Source organism: Gopherus evgoodei, chromosome 1 (assembly GCF_007399415.2).
Source record: "Gopherus evgoodei ecotype Sinaloan lineage chromosome 1, rGopEvg1_v1.p, whole genome shotgun sequence".
Taxonomy (NCBI): domain Eukaryota; kingdom Metazoa; phylum Chordata; order Testudines; family Testudinidae; genus Gopherus; species Gopherus evgoodei.
The window spans coordinates 261,099,173-261,123,464 of NC_044322.1; the positions used below are offsets into that span (position 1 = coordinate 261,099,173).

Sequence of the window (24,292 nt, forward strand, 5' to 3'; positions counted from 1 at the left end):
AATTGTCTAATACACCTGTCTCTGTGTAACACATCCAGCTCTTGATTACTAAGAGCAATGTTGCTGGAAGAGGGGGCACTTAAGGTACAGGCTGATGTATTTAAACATTTGGTAACAAATCCCAATTTGGGCAAAACATCCATTGAAGTCCTGTGTAAATGGTGTCCTTAGCGCTGCCTTTTTATTCAGTAGGCATGGATGACAAATCTCCCTAGTAACTAATCTTATTTTCACACTTGGGGTGCTGATCTAGTGCCAATGGTTTGTCAGCTCATTGCGGTTCTCGGTGGCCATTCGCTAGCGAGCACAGTGACCTGGCACAAGTGTTGAAATAAGTGGCAAATGACACACAAAATGACATGTTATTTTGGCACTTTCTCCTTCATCAGCCACCTCTTGCTGGAGCAGTGCTTGTGGGTTGCCATGCTCTGCTGTTCCTAAAGAACAGCTGCCACCGTCCTGTTAAAATTCCTGAGAAAATGAGTTCTCTCACGTCAGTTTAGAGCTAACTCCTACCTCAGCTCCTGTTTAGGCCCTGCTAATTGTGCTGTGACTTGGAAATGACAATGAATAGGAAAGTACCTCACAGTATATTTTAATGTGTTCCTTCCCACCAGAGGATTATGGGTATATTTACTACCATGCAGTACACCTCTCACCAGTAGGGACCAGCAATCTAAGGTAGTGTTGCCAGGTGTCCAGTTTTCGACCGGAATGCCCAGTCGAAAAGGGACCCTGGCAGATCCAGGTCATTAAAAATCTGGTTGGCATGGGGCTGGCAGACTCCCTACTCAGCTCCTGGAAGTAGCCGTGTTTCCTGGAAGTAGCTGGCATCTCCCTCCACCTCCTAGGCACAGCAGCAGCAACGGAGGCTCCGTATGTTGCCTCCACCTCGAGCAACGGCTCTGCAGCTTCCATTGGCCGGGAACCACAGCCAATGGAAGCTGCAGGGGCAGTGCCTGTGGATGGGGGCAGCACACAGAGCCACCTGTCTGTGCCTCCGCCTAGGAGCTGCAGAGACATGCTGGCTGCTTCCAGAAGCCGCCCACAGCCTGCACCCAGAACTCCATCCTGCATCCCAACACCCTGGCCCTAACCCTGAGCCCCCTCCCGCACCAAACTCCCTCCCAAAGCCTTCACCCTGCACCTCCTCCCAAACCCCAATACTCTGCCCCAGCCAGAGCCCCCCTCCCACACCCTGAACCCCACATTTCTGGCCCCACTTCGGAGTCTGCAACCCCAGCCCAGAGCCTGTACCCCTTCCCACATCCCAACCCCCTATGCCAGCCCAATGAAAATCAGTGAATGAGCAAGAGTGGGGGACAGTGAGCGATGGAGGGAGGGATCCTGGAGTGACAGGGGGTGGGGCCTCACAGAAGGGATAGAGCAAGGGCACAGCCACGTGGTAGGGGGGTGGGGCAAAGGTGTTCTGTTTTCTGCAATCAGGAAGTTGGCAACTCTAATATAAGGGTATGTCTACACTGCATACTAAGCCAAGCTCTGACTCAGGTCTGAGCCCACGCCTCCCTTCTGTCCATATACAAATCAGTCTGACTTGGATCAGCAAGAACTCAGAACCTGGGTCCTACGACCTTTCTAGGGGCATGGATCAGAGCCTAAGTCCTGCTTTGACTCAGATCCAAGCCCTGTCATTTTGCAATGGGGATGCAGCTCAAGACACAGATCCAAGTCAGAAGGCCTAAATAGTGCAGTATGGACACGTTAGCACAGCTGTGAGACCTGATCTAGCAACTGTAAGTCCAGGTTTACAATGCATAGACTCATAGACTCATAGGTCAGAAGGGACCAATATGATCATCTAGTCTGACCTCCTGCAATATGAATGCTTGAGCATGGGTTTGGAAATACCAATTCCACAAGTCCGAGTCTGTTTACAATGTAGTGCAGACATTCCCTAAAGTACCCCAGCCAAGGGCTGAAACAGGATGCTTTGGATTTCTGCTGCTAAATAAAACAAACTCTTTATAGCCATTTCAGGGCCTGCCCTGGTACAGTAAATAGCACAGTGACCTTGAATTTTATATCACCTTATCAGGCTGCAACCCAGGAAGAGACTTGTTGTGCTTATAGAACTTGAAAGAAGAAAACAGAAGGCAGGAAATCCCGTGACTTGCTCGTTCTTGTGGTAATATCAGAGACAGAATATCAGAAAAGAATGTGACTCAGTCTAATGTATGGGGAATGTAACCTTGAAATCCTGATCATTCCTCACAGCTTTACCAAAACTAGTTTTCCAGCAAAAGCAGGGATGATAGGTATTACACTACGATGCAACTCTGGCTGAATGATTCACTGAGTAATTCACTTAGTGCTCTGGCTCCTGGGTTACTGTAAATGGAGCTATGCAAACCGCTAACAAAGCTTATTTGACTGTTGTCTTCTTTTCTGTTCACAAGTGTTCTGATCAGATCACAATTTTCCTCGAATTATGTGGTGTTTGACATTATTCACCACTGAGGTTTGGTGAATAATACTTGCAGGTATTTGAAATGTCAGCTCTTGCTTAGATTTGATGTGACACCCTACAGTACAGTCCTATTCCCTGACTGGGTAAGTGTAATTTACAATCAAGTTTCCAATGCAAAATTGTCTACATAGTCAACGCTGGCTTTCCGTGGTTCCTCCTCAACAGCCCTTAAAATCTGGAATCATTCCTGCCAGGAAACTCATTCGCTAGGATATCGGTGGAAAGTGGATACCAGAGGTGTGCAGACACTGCCGAAGCATCTTTGTTTCAAAACAGGGATGCATGGGGTTTTTTGTTTATAGTGTTTGCCCAGTTCTGGAGGTCAGCAAAGATGGCATTCACAAGGGTGGATCCTCACCCTGCCTCAGGTCAATGCACAAAACAATTGTGATGCTATATCCTGATGTTATGTTGCAATGTGTGTGAAATATACCTTGCCAGCTGTCAAATGTATCTGTGTATGTCTCCTGGCACTGGCTCAGAATATGGCGCTATATCACAGTGATGCAGATGTAATAACATAATGGCAAGATGTTACTCTGTAATTATTTTGGGGCTCTGCAACTCCACTTAATACAAAGATGGCCCTGTAGCTTTGCCACGATAAGTACCTCTGCGCTGAAATGATACCACTACCAGAGGCTGCTGCATTAGTCACCTCGATCCAGGCACAGAATCTCTCTTTATCACCCAATAATCCCTACATTTATTTGTGTAATGGTAGTGTCCTGCCCAGGGTTGGGGCCCCATTGTGCTAGGCACTGTACAAACACACAGAAAGAGAAAGTTCCTGCACAGAGAGTTTAAAATCTAAGTAGACAAGACAAAGGGTGGGAGAATAGAAATGTTATTATCCAACATTTTACAATTGTGGGTCTGTGGCATAGAGAGATGAAGTGACTTGTCCAAGGTCCCACAGGCAATCTGTGTCAGAGCTGGGAATTGAACTCTCAGTACCAGTCCACTGCCTGAACCACAAAAACATCTGACCATTTAAAGGAGACATACACAGATACATCTGAAAGCTGTGGCAAGGTATATTTCAGAAGGCACTGTCTGTTTTAAAGTTTTACACCTGCTATGATGGCGAATCACTGACACACTTGAAGAGCTGCTGATGCTTTGGGAAAACATTCTTTTTTTTGTAGAAACAAATTTGCATTTCTCTTATTTTCTGCATTTCTCTTGTTCTTTTGAACAATGGCCATTTTCATAAAAACAGGATCTTTGCTTAGAAATTCCTCTGCTCCTGCTGCTTATTTCCACACCTGAAGTCTTAATCCACCTCTGTCATTCTTGAAATTCTGTCCATTTCCACATTAACCAATTGTGATGCCCCTAATGTGCAGGGATTGTGACTTCAGGTCAGGGAGATAAGCAGCTGGAAATTATCAACTGTTCAGAAACAAACATCCTTTTTAATGCAAATAACCCTAGCAGCAAAGAACAATGGGAAAGAAATACAGAAAATACAGGATATAGATAACAGATGGGCTAAAGCCCAGACTGTACAGTGCCTTTGGGTCTCTGGTTGCTCCTCCATTTAACGGTGACTTTGGGGGCAAAAATCTTTTTTCACCTGTATGTGCAATGGGATGTCTGCAACCTTTCCTCTCGGATCTGGGAACCATGCCTTTGTGTCTCGTTGGATTATTGCAATGTTCGGAATCTACAGCCACTGTAGAATGAGCCGGCTCACCTGAACAGCAGTGATAGCCATTGGGAACATATTAGACCTGTCTTCTAACCACTATGCTGTCTTCTTGTTTGCTTCTTGGTACAATTCAAGCTTTTAACTTTGCTCTATAGAGCAAACTCTACAGAGTAACTGGTCTGGGGCCTGGCTCTCTCTCCATGAGCTGCCAGGAAGCTGAGATGGGCTGGGGTGTTTTATCTCAGAGGCCCTAGACTTAGTCACCTAGAGTAGTGGCTCTCAACCTTTCCAGACTACTGTATCCTTTCAGGAGTCTGATTTGTCTTGCCTACACCCATGTTTCACTTCACTTAGAAACTACCTGCTTACAAAATCAGACATAAAAATACAGAAGTGTCACAGCAGACTATTACTGAAAAAGCACTTACTTTCTCATTTTGACCATATAATTAGAATATACATCACTTGTAACATAAATATTGTACTTCCATTCCAGTGTATAGTATACAAAGCTGTATAAATAAGTCATTGTTATGAAATTTTAGTTTGTACTGACTTCGCTAGTGCTTTTTATGCCATCTATTGTAAAACAAGGCAAATATCTAGATGAGTTGATGTATCCCTTGGAAGACCTCTGTGTATCCATTGCCTTAGGGACCATTAGATACAGCATTCTAAGTAGAGAGCCCTCAGTTCTGGAATTCATTTATTCTTCGGCTCAGGCAGAAGCATGGATTAACCTTTAGAGCAAAGCACAGGACCGCTCTCTTTCCTCAGGCTTTAGGGGCTTGGGTTGGGGATGTTTGGATGAGAAGTGTCTCTGTTCAGATCAGCAATGTTCTGGGAAGTGTCCCTCTATTTTCTTCTACACAAATAATGTGTTTTATTATTATTATTATTATTGTGTATCTTGTGATATGCATAACTGGACATATTTTATACATTTAATTAATAAATACATAAACAATCCTTTCTTGAGCCTCCCTGGAACAGAATGGCAGCCTTTAATAGTCTGCATAGGGACGGATACCAGGCTCCTTTTTTTTAGTTATCCTGTCAAGTGCCTGCCCCAGGCTGAGAGATGCAGTGTAATTACTGCTCAGTGATAGAGAAAGGGGTTGCTTGTTAACTCCAACAGGACAAAAGAGGAGCTGGAATATCTCTCTCTGGGTACGTCCAGACTACCCGCCGTATCGGCGGGTTAAAATCGATTGCTCGGGGATTGATATATCGCGTCTAATCTAGACGCGATATATCGATCCCCAAGCGCGCTTATATCAATTCCAGAACTCCATCAACCCGAACGGAGTTCCGGAATCGACACGGAGAGCCGCGGACATCGATCCTGCGCCGTCTGGACGGGTGAGTAATCCGATCTTAGATATTCGACTTCAGCTACGTTATTCATGTAGCTGAAGTTGTGTATCTAAGATCGATTTCCCCCTCCTAGTCTGGATGAGCCCTCTCAGTGGCAGGAACTAGGGGTGTAACAGAGGAGGTTTTGCAGGGAAAACCCTGGGGTCAGCCAGGCTTGAAGAGAAAGCTTAGGGTGAGGTCTAAGTTTTGTTATTCTCAATAAAACCGAATCCCAAGAAGAGGGTAAATTTAGAATATACAGAGTGCATAACCTCTGTTCAGAGCAGGGTGGGAGCTCCACTGGCTTTTCATCCCCATTCTGTGGTCATTTAGATAAAATGGAACCTGGTTGAGAACCACTCCTGTTTTGGTTTTGCAAAACCAAAGCCATACTGGCTTGGCCATCAAGAGCTGTGAGAAAGCCAAAAGCTTTCAAGCTGGAACCTCAATTTCCCTCCCAACTTTGGTGGTTTAGATAAAATGAAACCAAGATTCAGCTAACCCCAGCATTGGTTTTGCAAAACTTCGTCAGCTTAGCTTTTGTTCTGCAAAAGCAAATCCAAACTCCAGCCTCCTTGGTACATGTCTGGTATAGATGCAGAATTATTTTAAATGGGATATTTGTTTTCTCTCCACCCCACAAGCCTTCTAAAATGTACTCGCCATTCTGCAACACTGTGGCACCCAAAAGTCACTGCATGAAACCTGAAATTTTTGCATCCCTGAAATGGGAGGAGAAATTAAATAGACCAGACTTTACCAACTGCGAATAGGAACTCCAGTCACTTCCCCTTATAAAATCCAGTATTGGTCTGTATCGTCTCTGCTATAGACTATAGTCCAAAGTACCTTTATATCACAGCCAACCCACTGGGACGGAGACAAGGGAGTGTGAGAGACCAGTATGGAAAGATGAGGGGACCTCTCATGTCAATACAGATGGGAAAGGAAGATGTTCACACTCTTGTACCTAGGAGCACATCTGCAGGCTAATGTGCCCATCAGCTTGCAATAAGATGCTGGTAAAGGGGATTATGGAAATGCTTTTCATGGAAGAACTTAGACTGACCTTCACTTCATACTCACAAGTTCAACAAAAATTAAAAAGTCCAGGCTGTCCAGCTCTGAAAAGCAGGAAAGCAGGCTGGCCAGCTCTGAAATGAGCCAATGGAGCTAGCCAACGGGTGCAGAATGCATGGCCTTCCTAATCCCTTCAGAGCTGGATAAACGGCTCTTCAGGCTTCTTACTTTTTAAAGTGAGGACCTGAAAATAAAGACTCACAAAGAAAATTCAGCGATGCAGCAGTGAGAGGGGCAGCTTAGTGGAGGAGTAGGAAGTGCCCTGTAGGTAGTGAGTTTGTGCACTTTGCATTTAGTTCAGTTCAGGGAGGCTTTGTGACCTTAGATTACCAGTGATGAGCTTGGTGGTTTCATTCTAGTCGAGAGAAGGAACAACCTCTCAAAACCATCAGGTAGTGTTGCAAAATTGACGGTCTGGACCTCAGAGACACACAGGACAGGCAAAGCAGAGAAGGACTAAAGCGCACTGGGAGAGTGCACTGGGTGTGGCAAGACAGGAATAAGGGGTTTTGACAGAGCTAAGGGTCAGGAAATACTATGTCCAGTTCTTGCCATCACAAATACCAACGTTTACCTGGCTAATCTAACAAATTCAGGCAAAAGAAACTTGTAAAATAGCCAGAAAGCCATTTACTCACTAAAATAGTCTAGAAATTTGTCAGCCAATAAGTGTGTAGTATCATATGGCTAGTATTTCCAGATACGGCAGGAAAGCTTTGCACACAATATCTATACATTTCCCTACAGCATCTGAAATAGTGGCAACAATGAAATCATCTTTCCAAGCTGCTCACAAATATTATTCTCGACAGCCTGGATATTTCAGTATTTCCCACTTACCTCCAGCATAAGTATCCAAAGCCCTGGCCACTTATACTACATTCCAAATGCTTTTAAAACAAAGCATTCCAATTATTTTTGTTTATAGGGCAGAGGTGATAATCATAATCTTACATTTGTAGTATTCTGCCTCCTAAATGATTGCAAAGCATGTTACGCGTTGTATTTTATATATATATATATATATATATATATATATATATATATATATATATATATATATATACACACACACACTTCATAAAGTGATTATTTCCCCACAAGTGAAATATAGCAACCTCTGCAGTGAAACACAGCAGCTGTTTTAGCAAGGCACAGCAATACCATTTGGCAGACAAGAAATGGAGAAGAACATATCCAGTTGAAACTGCAGGGGAATTTAGGCATACAGAATGTAATTCCCCAAGCTGGAATTTGACTGGCGTGAACATCCCTATTCATAAGAAAAGTGACATGGGACCTTTAATGACTGCCTGGAATCAAGACCTCAGTTTTATGTGTAATTCGAAAGATTGTACTTGTAAGAGTACAGTGACCCCTAACACCAATGAGTAAGTGCTGACTCAGATGGAGCAGTGACACCTACTGAACCACGGTCACCACTCTCCACAAAAAATCGGTTTTCCTAGAAAGTATCCTGTTTATAGATTCATAAATTATGAAGTCAGGAGGGACTGTGGTGATTAGCTAGTCTGACTTCTTGCATAACATAGGCCATGGGGCTTCCCTGAACTAATTCCTGTTTGAGCTAGAGCAGATCTTTTAGAAACCCATCAGATCCTGATTTTAAAATGTCCAGTGATGGAGGATCCATCACATCCCTTGAAAAGTTGTTCCAATGATCAATGACCCTTACTGCTAAAAATTTGCACCTTATTTCTAGTCTGAACTTGGCTAGCTTCAGCTTTCAGCCATTGGGTCTTGTTTTACCTTCGTCGGCTAGACTACTGAGCTTCCTCTGGTCATATTTCTGTTCCCAGGGTAGGTACTTATAGATTGTCATCAAGTCACCACTTAACCTTCTCTTTGAAGGTTCATTGGTCAGACCCAAACCGCCTTAGCTTGTGATACTTGGCAAGAACAGAGCCCCTGGTTATTGGGATGCAGGTTAGGAATCATTTCTACTAGAAAGTTAAAGCAGCACCCAGCCGTATGCACGGGTATCATTTTATCTACCATTTAGGCATCAGGCAGGGTAGAGGAGTGATATAGGATGCATATTGGTCTGATTGAAACTGGCATGATTTATATCGCAGTGAAGAAGTCGAGGAGAAAAAAGGCTTCTCCTCACCACACCGCACTCCCCTTTTCACCGACATCTCTGACCACAACACTGACAAAATTTCTGCCTGGGGTGAAAAAGCTAATGCTAAAGGCTTACAACTAAATTAGAACTAAGTGGGATTGTCCCTGAATGGCTGATCAATGAGTTAGAGAAAAAAAGTATGCAAGTGTAATTGCTCCTTGGTGATGAAACCATCAGGTGTCTGGGCTTACACTGATGAACTGGTAGTGTTAGCAGTTTGGATACAGCTTCCCGCACACAGGCTGGGGGTGGGAAAGACAGGGGACATCTTGCCTGTGGTTTCTTTCTTTCGGAAGCAGCCACAACCAAATATTTAAACCCAACCCTTAAGATTTGAAAGAGCAACCAAGCCAGGAGCCCTCACTTTTCATTCAAGATCTGAGTTTGTTCCCAGTAAAGGTCATTCTGCTAGAGTCTTCACTTGGAGCAAACTCAGGGCTATCAGTGGCACTGGGGCTTTCCCATTGCTTAGATGTGAGTCAATACATAGGCAAGATGACTTCCCAGCATTCACACTTTTACACTGGCACTGTCAGGCAACCGAAACACAGATTTGGGACAGCAAGGGCTAGAGAGCGCCGCATTCCTAGAGGCTGCACTCTGGCACCTTAATACCACTGGAATGACAGAAAAGGAGAGAAATCACTGAGGGGCGCCACAACAGCCCCACACGTAGCAGGTGCTCTAGCTATAGACAAACTAGGCAGCTGCCTAGGATGGCAGATTTCTGGGAGAGGCAGCTTTTGGGGCTTGTCTACACAGCACTGCAGACCAGTCTATAGGGGTGTGAATTAAGGGGGCACTATGAACTATTGTGCTGAGTGTAACAGTTCCCGCTGGCACAAACTAACAGTTTCCGCTGATGTAGCCATGTTTCAAACTCTATGTTAGCATGCATTAGGTCCCTTTTAGCTCATGCCGGCAGGGTCTGCATGGGGCAGTTAGAGCGCTACACATTAGAGCACTCTGCAGTTCACACCCTCGAAGACCGGTCTGCGGCGCCATGCAGACAAGAGGATAGGAGGAGGGCGGCATACTGAAGTTTTGCCCAGAGCAGCAGATTACCTTGAGCAGCTTGTGCCTACAAAGATTCCCCCTGCAGCCCGTGTTGTAAGGATGTGCCGGGGTGAGAGGAGGCAAGGTCAATATTTTACACTGCAGCCATGCCATACAGACCATAGGGGGCCACTGAATACAAGCCAGAGCAGCCTTGAGGCGGCTTAAACTTACGCTAAGGGCTAGGCAGGCCTTGGACAGCCTAACAATACCCAGAGCACAAAGGTTTAATGCCACCTTTGCCCCACCCTTCCCTTTCCTGCATGTGCCACAGAAACACAGAATCAGGCCCTTAGTCTCTGGGAGTAGAGAGTGTCTTATGTTTCTGAGCAGTGACTAGGATTGCCAACTTTCTAACTGCAGAAAACTCAACACACTTGGCCCACCCCTCCCCTGAGGCCCCTCCCCTCCCCACCCCTTCTCTGAGGCCCCATTCCCATTTACTCCATCTCTACTCCCTCCATCACTCGCTCTCCCCCACCCTTGCTCACATGCTCATTTTCACCAGGCTGGGGCACAGGATTGGGGTATGGGAGGGCTGAGAGTTCCGGCTGGGGGTGCAGACTCTGGTCTGGGGCCAGGGATGAGTGGTATGGGGTACAGGAAGGGCCTCGGGGGTGGGGCTGAGGAGTTCAGAGTATGGAAGGGGCTCTGAGCTAGGGGTTGGGGTGCGGGAAGATGTGTGGGGTATGGGCTATGGGAGGGAGTTTGGGTGCGGGATGGGGCTTATAGCTGGGGCAGAAGATTGGGGTGCAGAACGGGTGTGGGGTGCAGGCTCTGGGAAGGAATTTGGGTGCGGGAGGGGGTTCCGAGCTGGGGTAGGGGGTTGGGGTATGGGAGGGCAATTGGGGTGCGGGCTCCAGGCTGCGCTGACCTCAAGTGGCTCACAGTAAACAGTGTCATGTCCCTCTGGCTCCTAGGCAGAGGGGTGGCCAGGGTGCTTCACATGCTGCCCCCGTCTGCAGGCACCCACCCTTGCAGCTCCCATTGGCCATGGTTCCCAGCCAATGGGAGCTGCAGAGTCAGCGCTTGGGGAGGTGCCTGCAGACAGGGGCAGCATGCAGAGTCCCCCTGGCAGCCCCTACACCTAGGAGCTGGAGGGCCATGCTGGCTGCTTCCTGGGAGCCACGCAGAGCTGGGCATGGAGCCTGCTTGCCCTGCTGGTGCTGCGGCCAACCAGATTGTTAGCAGTCCGGTCAGTTGTGTTGACCAGCGCCACCAGGATCCCTTTTCAACCAGGTGTTCTGGTTGAAAACCAGACACTGGCAACACTAGCTGTGACTGTCCTTAGCTAACAGAGTCCCAAGGAACTCCCCTCAGATGGAAAGAAAATCACAGTTATACCACAGTGAAGTGAAAAAGGGAAAAAGTTGTTAAAATGTGAGATGAGGGGGAACTTGGAGACCCCAGGTGACTATAAAAGAAGCCACAGAAAAGAAGAGAAAATGAGGTCCAAAGGAGGTAGTGTAACACACAAATCAGAAACAATAAAGAGTCCGGTGGCACTTAAAGACTAACAGATATATTTGAAGTGAGTTTTTTTACCCACGAAAGCTTATGCCCAAATAAATCTGTTAGTTTTTAAGATGTTACCAGACTCCTTGTTGTTTTTGTGGATACAGACGAACACGGCTACTCCCTGATACTTGACACAAATCAGAAACATTACAGCCATATGGCCTGATTTTCAAAGCAGGCAGCAATCACCGACTTCAGTCAGAGCTATTGTTGCTGAAGATTGGGCCAGCAAGGGCCAGATTCTGGGATGTGCTAAACTGGTTTTAAAAAGCCCGTCTTTTCATCCCCCTGATCCTGGTGCAGGTCTACACAGTTCAGTTCCCCTGTGCTGTGCTACAGTAGCCTGAGGGGGCTAAAAAACCAGCTGAGTATCAGAGTAGCCTAGGGGCTTCCTGGCCACACCTGCTCTCCTCCAGCCATGCCCCTTTTCCATGGCTACACCTGCAACAGGGAGAGAGAATGATGTAAGAACCCCTGTGTCAGCTCTACACCATCAGATGATCATTCTCACACTGGGGTGCTCGTCCCTCGACTGCTTATACTGTCTTTAGGGCCCAATTATACCTACTAGGTCACTGAGTCCTTCCTCCTGCCACTTCAGGAGTGCCCTCTGCAGTCTATTCCCTAGTGCTTTTTCTAGCCTGGTTTTAAATGTTTCAGGCAAGGGGACTTCTGTCACTTCCCTGGAAAGACTATTCTTAGTCTAATGGGTTTTTTCGTTTTCTTGACACTCAACTTATACTTCTCAGTTCTTAATGTCATAGAGTTTAAGGCCAGAAGGCACCACCAGATCATCTAGTGTGACCTCCTGTATATCACAGGCCACCACATCAGCCATTACCCGCTCACTAAACCCAACAACCAAAATGAGACCAAAGTATCACAGCCCACAGGAGACCAGATTAATATGTGCTACAGGCAGAGAATAGGGTTGCCAACTTTCTAATTGCACAAAACCGAACACTCCTTTCCCGCCTCCTGCCCTGCCCCTGCCTCACCCCTTCTCTGGGGCCCCGCCCCCCGCTCATTCCATTCCCCCTCCCTCACTCACTTTCACCAGGCTGGGGCAGGGGGTTGGGGTGCGGGAGGGGGATGAGGGCTCTGGCTGCAGGTGTGGGCTCTGGGGTGGGGCCGGGGAGGCGGGGTTTAGAGTGCAGGAGGGGGTTCCAAGCTGGGGCAGGGGGTTGGGGTGCAGGAGGGGGTGAGAGCTCTGGCAGGGGATGTGGGCCAGGGATGAGGAGTTTGGGGTGCAGGAAGGGGCTCAGAGCTGAGGCAGGAGTTTGGGGTGTGTATGGGGGTGTGTGATCCAGGAGGAAGTTTGGGTGCGGGAGGGGATTCCAGGTTGGGAGTGCTTACCAGGCTCCCAGGAAGTGGCCACCAGGTCCCTGCAGCCCCTAGGCGCATGGGCGGCCAGAGAGGTTCTGCGCACTGCCCTCGCACTCGCAGGTGGCCACTTTGGGGAACTATGCGGAGCCAGGGCAGGCAGGGAGCCTGCCTTAGACCCGGGCCCCACTGCGCCGCCGACTAGATTTTTAATGGCCCAGTTGGCAGTGCCAACCAGACCCGCCGGGGTCCCTTTTCAACTGGGCATTCCAGTAGAAAATCGGACACCTGGCAACCCTAGCAGAGAATAGGGGGGACCAAGATGCACCAATGCTCAAGGCCCTCACAATGGCAGGGAAATGATTAAGTGAGAGATACCCAGAAAATCTTGGCAAGAGACCCACTCCCACATGCTGCAGAGGAAGGTGGAAAACCCTTGAGTCACTGCCAATCTGTCCTGGGGGAGAATTCCTTTCTTAGGGCAAACAGTTAGGCCATGAGCATGTGAGCAAGAACCAGCCAGCCAAGCACCTGGGTTGTCATACCATCACTTCTTTATAGCCCTCCTAAGAAAATCAAGTGTAAATTAAATGGATTTATTATTCAAGATGTTTACCCCAGCATGAAAATGCATCTCTTTGGAATAGAGCAGGCCTTTATTTTCTGCTATTCCCCCACACGCACACCCTCAATAAGAAAATAAGAAGAATATGAATTTTGTCCATTATTTGAATTTAGCTTCAGCAGAAGCCCCCTGCCAATGTAATTCATCTCAATTACTTTTTTTGATGAACTACTGTCCTTTCCCCCTCGCATCAGGAATGGAAAGCAGGAGAGGAATTAGTTGAGTAAAATAAAATTTCAAAGGATAATAAGAGAATGTTATTAAGCTTTTTCTTCCCCAGAGACTATAACAAAAACACGTTGTGACTGTCACTTAGAACTAACCATTTTTCACTTTCATTTCTGTTTTCTATCTCACGTTTCATTACAGCTGTCCCTTCTGTCTTTCAGCTGAGGACCTGGGCCGCTCAAGCAGATAACTCAACAACAAAATGCCCATATTAGCATTATATTTTTTCTTCTTCAACCCAGCAAGGTAATTGCAGCCCTAAAAGCTTTTGCATATTTATAGCAGAAACATGTCTCCCCTGGAAGATGGGACTGTCATCAGGTGGAATATTTCATTTAGTAAGCCTCTTCTGAGGTATAAACTGGCTTTTCTTCTCTTTTTTTGGCCTTCTTCAGAGGAAAGGACAAACAGATAAAAATCAGCTGCTGCAGTTCTACAGCTGTCAAAATTCCTGTTACTGGCAAAATTAACTCTTCCCCACCTCCCAGCTCTGCTGGGTTTTGCCTGTACTGTCTGAAAGCTGAGTTATTTGGGGAGAAGGGGGTTGAAAAGTCCTCCTGTTGTAAAAGATGAACATCCTCTTTAGAAGTGGAGCAACTGATCTGCTTTTACATAAGAAACAGCTATTGTATCTAACCCATGAGCCAGGCATGCTGCCATGCCAGATTTTGATCAAATCAGTCATCAAGTTATCATTTCACGGAAGTCATCATCATTTCAAGAAGTCACCATATCACTGTTCACTGCTGTTTCAGAGACTTATGACAACAGAGAGAATTCCCGAAAATGTCTAAATGACGCTGTCATCTGTAAACTAATTCTCTCTCTGTATATAACAGAGGTACCACAGTTCTAAAGCCTTGGAATGCTCTGGGTCTAAGCGGCTGGGACAACAGGAAGGTTCTTGAGAGAGAATATCTGCACAGGAAGGTTTGCTTCCTTGAGTTAAGACACACTCCAAGGATAAAATTAACCCCCATGGGGCTGCACAAATAATACCTAACTCTTATGTAGCACTTTTCATCAGTATATCTCACAGCACTTCACAATCTTTAGCAATCTTTATCCTCCTAACCCCCTTGTCAGGTAGGGAAACACTATTATCCTACATTTTTACAGATGGGGAACTGAGGGACAAAAAGGCTAAAGGGCAAACAGGCAGTCTGTTCTGGAATAGGGAATTGAATCCAGGTCTCTAAAGTGCAAGACTAGTGTCCTAACCCTCTTTCCTCTCTATGCACAAGGATTAGGTACTAAGAAAGCCCTATATTACAGACTTAAGTAGAACTTAAATGGCACATATGCCTTGTGTGTGCCGTCTGCACAATTCTGAATTTCACCCTAAGACAGCACCTGCCTGTGGTTAAAGGGTAAAAAGCACAATGAATGAAGATGAATAAACCTTAGCCAGGATACCAGTCCCAACCCCACCCAGAAATATGGACAATACTCATTCATCCTTCTTAATGGCTTTGACATTACCCAGGGTAGAATCTGGATAGATGAACTGCTGTGTCCCCTCAGTTCTCCAGCCTGTAGTTCAAGAGAGAGAAAGTCTGTGGGGATGAGAACTTCCAGCAGTTTCTTTTCCTCTTAACTGGGTGATAGTCCATTTGATTTTGTCGACACCTGTCTGAGGCATCAGTTTGCCTTTTGTCTTTGAATAACTGGTTTGTGCCTGCTTTTCCAAAATTGGAACTTCGCAGTAATGTTATATAGTAGAATTTTATAATTTTACATACAATGTTGCCACAAATATTTTATCAGGACAATAATGATCAGCAAATTATGAGTTGTCAAATGATACCTAACAAGGCATAGTCTGTACAAAATTTATCATAGTCTTGTAAAAGGGGTGAACATAAGACTACAGACTGTCACACTGAGTAAATTTCAAACACTGAAAATAAATTACTACTAAAACAAAGTTATATACTAAAATGTGTTCCAGTATGGCCTGACCCACAGCCCACTGCAGTCGATGAGACTCTGACTGTGGACTCCAATGGGCTTTGCATGGGGCCCACAGCCTGGAAAACTACTATTTCAAGGAAACTGTTGGATTTGGACAACTTCTTTATATGGTTGCACATCATTTTTATAAAGTCTATCATTTCAGCCATACAAAGAAGCCTGTAAATCTGGTTATTTATATTTAAAATGCTAATTCATTGTTTAGGGTTAAAAAAAAAGCTTTCTAAAAGCAAATCGCTGTAGCTTGCATTGACTTTGCAGGGAAATGCACCAACTCAACAACCCTGAGGATCTGGCTCACACTGTGGAATCAGATACATGAGTATTGGCGGTGAGGGGGATGCTTTTCTAAATTATATTGTCAGTTTTAACTGACAAACTCTTTTTCTAATCAGTCAGTTTTTGAAAGTTATTTGCAAATTAACAATGGTTTTTATCCACATCACCCTAAGATGTTAAATTACTTTTCTTTCATTTTGGCAATGAACATACAGCTCATCATGAGAGCCCAGCCATCACAATTCAGCATTCAGTACATACCCAAAAGATGGCAAGAAAAAACAGCTGACCATAGAGGTTTTTATAGGACCTTCCAGAAAAAAAACATCTTCCTTAACATTATTTGACACAACTCTCTTACCTGTAATATCTGGATTGAAGGTAGGTTGAACACACAGCCTTAGACACGTGGCTAGCTGAACCAAAGTCTATGACCTTGACCCTGTATGGTTGTCGGGATGGGTCTACCAACATGATATTCTCTGGCTTGAGATCTGCATGAATCAGTCCCAAGCTTTTCAGCTTCATTAGGGCTGTTGCTACCTGCTGGAGGATTGGCCGGATATACTTAAGGGGCAAAGGGCTGAATTTGTTTTGCTTTAGAAAATCATAGAGGTTCTGCTCCAACATTTCAAAGACCAAGCAAGTGTGATTTTTGTGCTGGAAGCACTCATAGGCTCGGACAAAGTTGTAGTCATCTGCACTTTCTGTACTCAACCGAGCCAGGATGCTCACTTCAATCTGACCTTGTCGGGCATAGGAAGGATGGTTCTTAAGGATTTTGATAGCTACAATCTCGTTAGTGCCACGTTTCCAGCATTTGACCACTTGTCCAAAGGTTCCCCGGCCAAGAAATTCTAATACTTCATACGTGTTGGTCATGGAACACAGCACTTCATGTTGTACCAGCTGGTAATCCCCTTCACTGTTGGAGCCACTGTTTTTGGATGTGGCAGTGGATGTGGTGGCAGTGGCTACCGTGGCCCCACTGGCATTGTTCTGAATCATTGGTGGATGCTCTTCAATTATCTGCACACTGCTTGTGTTCTCAATTTCCTCGCTCTTGCGCTTAAGTCCACATTTTTGGTAGGTGTCCAAAAGACTCACAGTGCTTCGACGCATCAGGTTGTGAGGTCCGCCCAATGCTTGCCCAGACACTGCAACGACACCGGAAGTGCTGCTGGCAGATGTCACCACGATGTGCCCCGTGCTTGCTGGAAAGATGATGGTCTGTTCGTAAGGGATACTTGGGTTGGGAATCTGGAGGGAGGCGTTGACTGCTGCTGCTGCAGCTTGAGAGGACTGCACGTTCTTGGTCTGGCTGTAGACTTTGCTATGTGTGCCGTACCCAGTCATATCCCAGTTAGAACTCGGTTCCACTTTCAGTTTCTTCACACTACAGAAGGCACTTGACTGAAGGGTGTGAGGGGAGAAAACTTGCACATGCGAGGCCATACCTGCAACATAACATTTAAAGAAACAACAATGTCAAGATTCCTTCCCTAGCTTTTTATTCATTTCAGTTTCAATACGGGAAAATGGGATGATGGGGAGGGAAACCTCAGCAACAGCTAGAAAATGATCAGGCTCTTACAAACCGGGAGACGTATCCATTGCAAATAAAGTGCAGTACAGTAAAACAAAGGGTCAGTACTAACTCAATCATACATATTAATAGCGACCATTAGTCTCTCTCTCTCCTTTTTTAATAACAACAACCTAAGGATTAGGTTTACCTTTTGCGACTAAGCATCCTTCTCGTCCCATTGTCTCCAGCAACAACTTAGGGCTTTTCTACACTTACCGGGGGATTGACATGCAGCAATCGATGCATCAGCAGTCAATTTAGGGGGTCTAGTGAAGACTCACTAAATCGATCGCAGATTGTTCTCCCATCGACTCCTGTACTCCACCTGAACGAGAAGCAAAAGGGGAGTCGACGTGAGAGTGTCTCCTGTCGACATAGCGTAGTGTGGACCCCGTGGTAAGAAGATCTAAGTACGCTGACTTCAGCTACGTTATTCACGTAGCTGAAGTTGCGTAACTTAGATCGAACTCCCTCTGTACTGCAGGCAAGACCTTGGCATTGATAGAGAGATGGTGTAGTGGGGTACTGAAATAGTCTTTTACCTCTGTGGAGCAAAGTTCAACCCCTGATGTATGTCATACATGACATAGTTTTTTGGGACGGGGGGGGCATCTCACTCAAGTCCTCTTTCTGTACACATAAAACCACTGCACAGTTCATGTTTTCTGCTCAGTAGAAGTCCAGGATGGGAATAGGAAGAGGTGTTGAAAGTCAGAATTGAGGTGTGCTGACAGAGAAGTTTGTGGACCCAGGACTGGAATAGCTGGTGATGTTTCAAGTCATAATTGAAGTCCCTTGCCAGAACTGTATGTGGGAATCTTGCATAATGCTTCTCAGCATTTATGGATAGTGAAAACAGGTATTATGCAAAGATTAGCCTTAGCTCCTGCCATCAGTTCCCTTGGTTTCATAAATAGCAATGGGCCGCATTTTTTCCATTCATATTCACAATGAGTAGTACCATAGCTAGAAAATAGATCCTGCTGAAAGTTGAAAGGACTATTCTTAGAATAAGGTAACATTTGCTATGAATAAGAGAGCAGCAGAATCTAGCTCTAAATTAACACAAAATTAAAAAAAAAAGATATAAATCTATTTTCCTGCAATCTTTTTCTTTGAATCTAAAAATGTTAACATTCTGTAGATATTTATAAAAACAACGTAACAGAACTAATTACCCAGGTACTTAAAAAAAAAAAACAACCTAAGCCTTGTGATTAGAAAGGCACAAATGTGGGAACCCCCCGGAGATCCATAGAAGGTGGAAGACCAAGTACAGAACTTCTCCCAGGTTTCTCCTCCCAGTGTGGAGACTATAGGGCTGGCAAGAAGAATTAGTGAATTGCACAAAGCTGAGTGTGGATATGTATTTAAGAAGCCAACACTATGAGTGAGTTAAAGCAGAAAGCCATACCCCTCCTCAACCCCTTCTCATCAAGTGTTGCAAATCTTTATTTTGTAATAAACCCCAAGAATGACAAGGGAGGGGAAAAAAACTATGCTGATCTTTCACCATCACTGAATTTTTAAGAGCAAACATACCTTGACTTGTTTTCAATTTAAAAAGAAAATATTTGAAGGGTGAATGTTTCACTAACAAAAATACAACAAAAACACAGATGACCTGAAACATCCTTCCAGGTGAGGGGAATTGAGAGGGCACAATGCTCAGCTTTTTTTCCTCACAAATCTTTCAGTTAATTCTCAGGAGGCAGAAACCAGGAACCTCTTATGAAATAGCTGAGGTGAGCTGAAAGTGCATTCGGTATAATTGCATGTAAATGACCACCACGCAGAGGTGAAAGTGGGCGGTACAGCGTACCTTTAACAAGTGGCCGCTGGTACGGGCTCGTACACATCTGACGTTAAAGTGCTGCCGTGGCAACGCTTTAACGTCACGGCCCCTTTTGCCCCCCCAGAGAGGGCTGGGGCCCGACGATTTAAAAGGGCCTGGCGGCCACTGCTGCCACAACCAGAGCCCCAGGCCCTTTAAATCACCGCTGGAGCTCCAGGGAGCACGGACTGGGCAGCACTGAAGGGCTGGCGGGGGGAAGCTGATCCACAGCCCCGTCCCTTCCAGGGCCCAGAGCCAAGCCCCAGTACTGCTAAGACGTTTAAGTAACTTTCACCCTTGCCAGCATGCTGAGCACTCCACTTTGCTCCAGAATCCCTATATTCAGCCCTGGTGCCCCAAGCAGCTTTTAAAGATAGAGCAAAGTCGAAGAAACATGTAATCAGGACAAGGGGAACACCCACCCCAACACCAAAACCTGCTGTGTAAAGCTCCTGTAACCTCTAGCGAAGAAGCAGTATAGATGGCTCTCATCTACCGATGTGACCCCTAGCTTTAATGTGATTTTCTACACTGTTTGCTGACACTTGTATAAACAAAAAACAAAAAACCTTCAAGGTCCCTGTTATTCAGTCTCCTGGGCTCTTTCAACCCTTCTCCCACAGCGCCTGCTTTCCTCCCTACTTTCCACAGGGTGACAATGTTGTTATGAATGACTTAGGATGTGGTACACAGTGAGCTCAGAGAAGTGCAGCAGAATTACTCAACTTGTCATCCTGTACACCAATATCACATGTGAGGCAAGGGCAATGTTTGTTTTCCCACTAATTACAAAGAGTCCCAGTGTTCATTCTAGTACTGACTTTTCAGGGGTAGTAGGATGGTTGCATGCATGTTTTCCCCTGGGACATGAATAATAAAGCAGAGGTAATTGGTAACATATTGTGGATCTAGTAAAGGTGTAACTTATAGCTTTATGGCTTGAATTCCAGTCTGCTTGCTCACCATCCCTAAGGTTAAAAAACCTGACAAAAAAGGGGAGAGAGCCATAAGAGATATCCCTAAACATAACTTTAAATGATCTAGTCACCCCAAAATTAAAGCCACCGATACAAAACGCATCAGCTGTAATTATCTAGGTTAGTGGTTCTCAACCTTTTCGGCTCAGGAACCATTTGTAAACTTCGATGGCCTCTCATAACCCAGTAAATAACTTTAGTGCAAAAAAAAAATTTGCTTACTAAATATTTCTTACCCACAATAAATAATATACACATTGATGTAATAAGTGCTAAATAAGCACACCATGTGTACCAGAGTGGCATCTCCTGCATCTCCTATCCCTATTCTGCAGGGCTGGCTGGGCTCAGCTTCCTGCTCCAAACGTTGCAACCTCTAGGGTCATAGTGCCACTCAGGTTTGGCCTGGTGGATGGTGGGTCACAGGCCAAATTTATCTGAGTGGTCCTGTGACCTGCCTTGCCACATGGGGTCACAGAGCTGCTCTCCAATTTGGACTTCCACCCCCCATCATCATGATGGAGGGACAGCTGGACCAAACCTGAGCAGCACTGTGATCTCATGCACCAGGTTGCAACACCTGAAGCAGGGAGCTGAGCCCAACCAGCCCCATGAGACCAGAGCTGCAGGAACGCCACTGCAGTAGTGTGGGGTGTGTTCTATAAGGCCCGTGGGTCTCCCGTCTCCCAGGGCAGGACCCAATACCCCATCCCCAGGACTCTCATGCAACCCTTTGACAAATTCTGGTGAGCCAATTCTGGGTCGTGACCCAGGGGTTAAAAACTCTGATCTAGGTGCTACAGTAATTAATAGCCATCATTAAGGGCCAGATCCCCAGTTAGTGTAAATTGGCATATGCCAGTTTACATCCTCTGAGAATCTGTCCTGATACCAACCAGGGTAAGCGGTTACTGAAAAATTGCTGATGTCAGATCTCTGTATATGCCCCTTAGTGAAATAAGTTGGTGGTCTCTGTCCCATTTCTCTGGAGACAGAGGCACATTTAAAAATCCCTCTGCACCAGACACCAGATTCTTGGTAATCTCTACAGAGAGAACAAACACAGAATGAGCATAAAAACTGAACTACTCTGTCACCACAAGAACTCATCCCTCAGATAAGGACTATGGACAAAGAACTGTGGCTGCCTACACTGTACTTGACTTCTGCCTAAATAGAGGGCTCTGAACTCTAGCACTGTCAGTCCAGCACCTTTCACTCTCCATGAGGCACAGCATTCACTAGAACAGTGGCTTGAGAGACTACTGTATCCCCTTCAGGAGTCTGATTTGTGTTACATACTCCCAAGTTTCACCTCACTTAATAACTACTTGCTTGCAAAATCAGATATAAAAATACAGAAGTGTCACAGCACACTATTACTGACAAATTGCTTACTTTCTCAGTTTTACCATATAATTATTAAATAAATCAACTGAAATACAAATATTGTACTCACATTTCAGTGTATAGTATATAGAGCAGTACGAACAAGCCATTATATGAAATTTTAGTTTGTACTGACTTCACTAGTGCTTTTATGCAGCTTGTTGTAAAAAAGACGGTTACTCACCTTTGTAACTGTTGTTCTTCGAGATGTGTTGCTCACATCCATTCCAGTTAGGTGTGCGCGCCGCGCGTGCACGTTCGTCGGAAACTTTTTACCCTAGCAACTCCAGTGGGCCGGCAGGTCGCCCCCTGGAGTGGCGCCGCCATGGCGCCCAATATATATCCCTGCCGGCCCGCCCGCTCCTCAGTTCCTTCTTGCCGGCTACTCCGACAGTGGGGAAGGAGGGCGGGTGTGGAATGGATGTGAGCAACACATCTCGAAGAACAACAGTTACAAAGGTGAGTAACCGTCTTTTCTTCTTCGAGTGATTGCTCACATCCATTCCAGTTAGGTGACTCCCAAGCCATACCTAGGCGGTGGGGTCGGAGTGAGAAGTCGCGGCACGGAGCACTGCAGTTCCAAAGGCCGCATCCTCCCTCAACTGCTGGACCAGGGCGTAGTGGGAAGCAAAGGTGTGGACTGATGACCAGGTCGCTGCCCGACAGATTTCCTGGATGGGCACACGGGCGAGGAAAGCCAGCGACGACGCCTGCGCCCTGGTAGAATGCGCAGTCACACGGCCCGTAGGGACATGGGCCAAGTCATAACAGGTCCTGATACAGGACGTAACCCAAGAGGATACCATCTGGGAGGAGATAGGAAGCCCTTTCATACGATCTGCTACCGCCACGAAAAGCTGGGGGGATTTTCGGAAGGGTTTGGTCCTCTCTATGTAGAACGCGAGAGCCCTACGGACATCCAGCGAGTGGAGCTGCTGCTCCCTGCCTGAGGAGTGAGGTTTTGGGAAAAAAACCGGAAGGAAAATCTCTTGGTTGACGTGGAAGGCTGAGACCACCTTGGGCAGAAAAGCAGGGTGTGGTCTCAGCTGCACCTTGTCTTTGTGGAAGACCGTATATGGGGGGTCTACCACAAGAGCTCGGAGTTCCGACACCCGTCTAGCTGAGGTGATAGCTACTAGAAAGGCAGTCTTCCAAGAGAGGTAGAGCAGGGAGCAAGTAGCTAACGGCTCAAAGGGGGGCCCCATGAGCCGGGACAACACCAGGTTAAGATCCCAGGTCGGAGCAGGGGGACGGACGTTAGGGAATAAACGTTCCAGCCCTTTAAGGAATCTCGACACCGTCAGGTGAGAAAAAACGGAGCGACCGTCCGCACCCGGGTGAAAGGTGGAGATAGCTGCTAGGTGGACTCGCAACGACGATAAGGCCAGACCTTGCCCTTTGAGGGACCAAACATAGTCTAAGATTTCGGTTACCGAAACTTCCATAGGGCGGAGATTTCTCTCTACGCACCAACAGGAGAAGCGTTTCCATTTCGCCGAATATGTGGCTCTTGTGGACGGTTTCCTGCTGCTCAAGAGCACCTCCTTCACAGGCGTGGAGCAGCGCAGCTCGGAACCAGTCAGCCACGCAGGAGCCACGCCGCTAGGTTCAGCGACTGCAGGTCTGGGTGACAGAGGGTCCCGTGGTCCTGGGTAATCAGGTCCGGATGAAGGGGCAGGGGAACTGGGTCGGCTACGGCCAAGTCCAGCAGCATGGTGTACCAGTGCTGCCTGGGCCATGCCGGGGCCACCATGATCACTAGAGCCCTGTCTCTGCGCACCTTCAGGAGGACCTTGTGGACCAGGGGGAACGGGGGAAACGCATAGTACAGGTGGGTCGACCACTGGATGAGGAAGGCATCCGCTATCGACCCCGGCTCCCTGCCCTGAAAGGAGCAGAACGCTTGGCACTTCCTGTTCCCCTTGGACGCGAAGAGGTCCACCCGGGGATAACCCCACCTCCGGAAAATGGAGAGAGCGACGTCTGGGCGAAGGGACCACTCGTGTGACAGGAAGGATCTGCTCAATCGATCCGCCAGCGTGTTCCGTACTCCAGGGAGGAAAGAAGCCCTGAGGTGAATGGAGTGGGCTACGCAAAAGTCCCAGAGTCGTATCGCCTCGAGGCACAGGGAGGAGGACCTGGTGCCGCCCTGCTTGTTGATATAGTACATGGTCATCGTGTTGTCCGTGAACACGGCGACACAACGACCCTGAAGCTGATGACAGAACGCTTGACAAGCAAGGCGGACCGCTCTCAACTCCCGCATGTTGATGTGTAGCCCCACCTCCTCCTGAGACCACAGGCCCTGTGTCCGCAGGGTCCCTAGGTGGGCCCCCCAGCCTAGATCTGAGGCATCCGTTGTCAGGGATACCGAGGGCTGAGGGGGGTGGAAGGGAAGACCCGCACATAATACGGACTGGTCTAGCCACCAGCCGAGAGAATCTAAGACCTTCTGGGGGATTGTGAATAACATGTCTAACGGTTGCCTTGCCGGCCTGTAATGACTGATAAGCCACAACTGGAGAGGCCTCATGCGGAGCCGAGTGTAGTCGGTCACAAAGGTGCAAGCCGCCCTGTGGCCCAACAGGGTTAGACATGTCCTCACTGACGTCAATGGGGCTGACCGCAAACGTTGAACGATCGCCACCATGGTCTGAAACCGTTGCAGAGGCAGCGAGGCCCTGCCCACAGTGGCGTCCAGGACGGCCCCGATAAATTCCACCTTCTGAGTGGGCCTCAGGGTGGACTTGTCTGTGTTTATCAAGAGGCCCAGACTT

General features: G+C 46.8%; 1 protein-coding gene across 2 annotated transcripts in view; it reads right to left on the reverse strand.

Annotated features, from left to right (window-relative positions):
- HIPK2 (homeodomain interacting protein kinase 2) overlaps window positions 1-24,292 on the reverse strand; it is a 203,192-nt gene that overhangs the window by 107,058 nt on the left and 71,842 nt on the right. For both annotated transcript variants that reach the window (XM_030544271.1, XM_030544266.1), the window contains exon 2: window positions 16,089-17,184. In XM_030544271.1, the coding sequence (XP_030400131.1) occupies window positions 16,089-17,184 (1,096 nt within the window). The remainder of the gene's footprint in view (window positions 1-16,088; window positions 17,185-24,292) is intronic.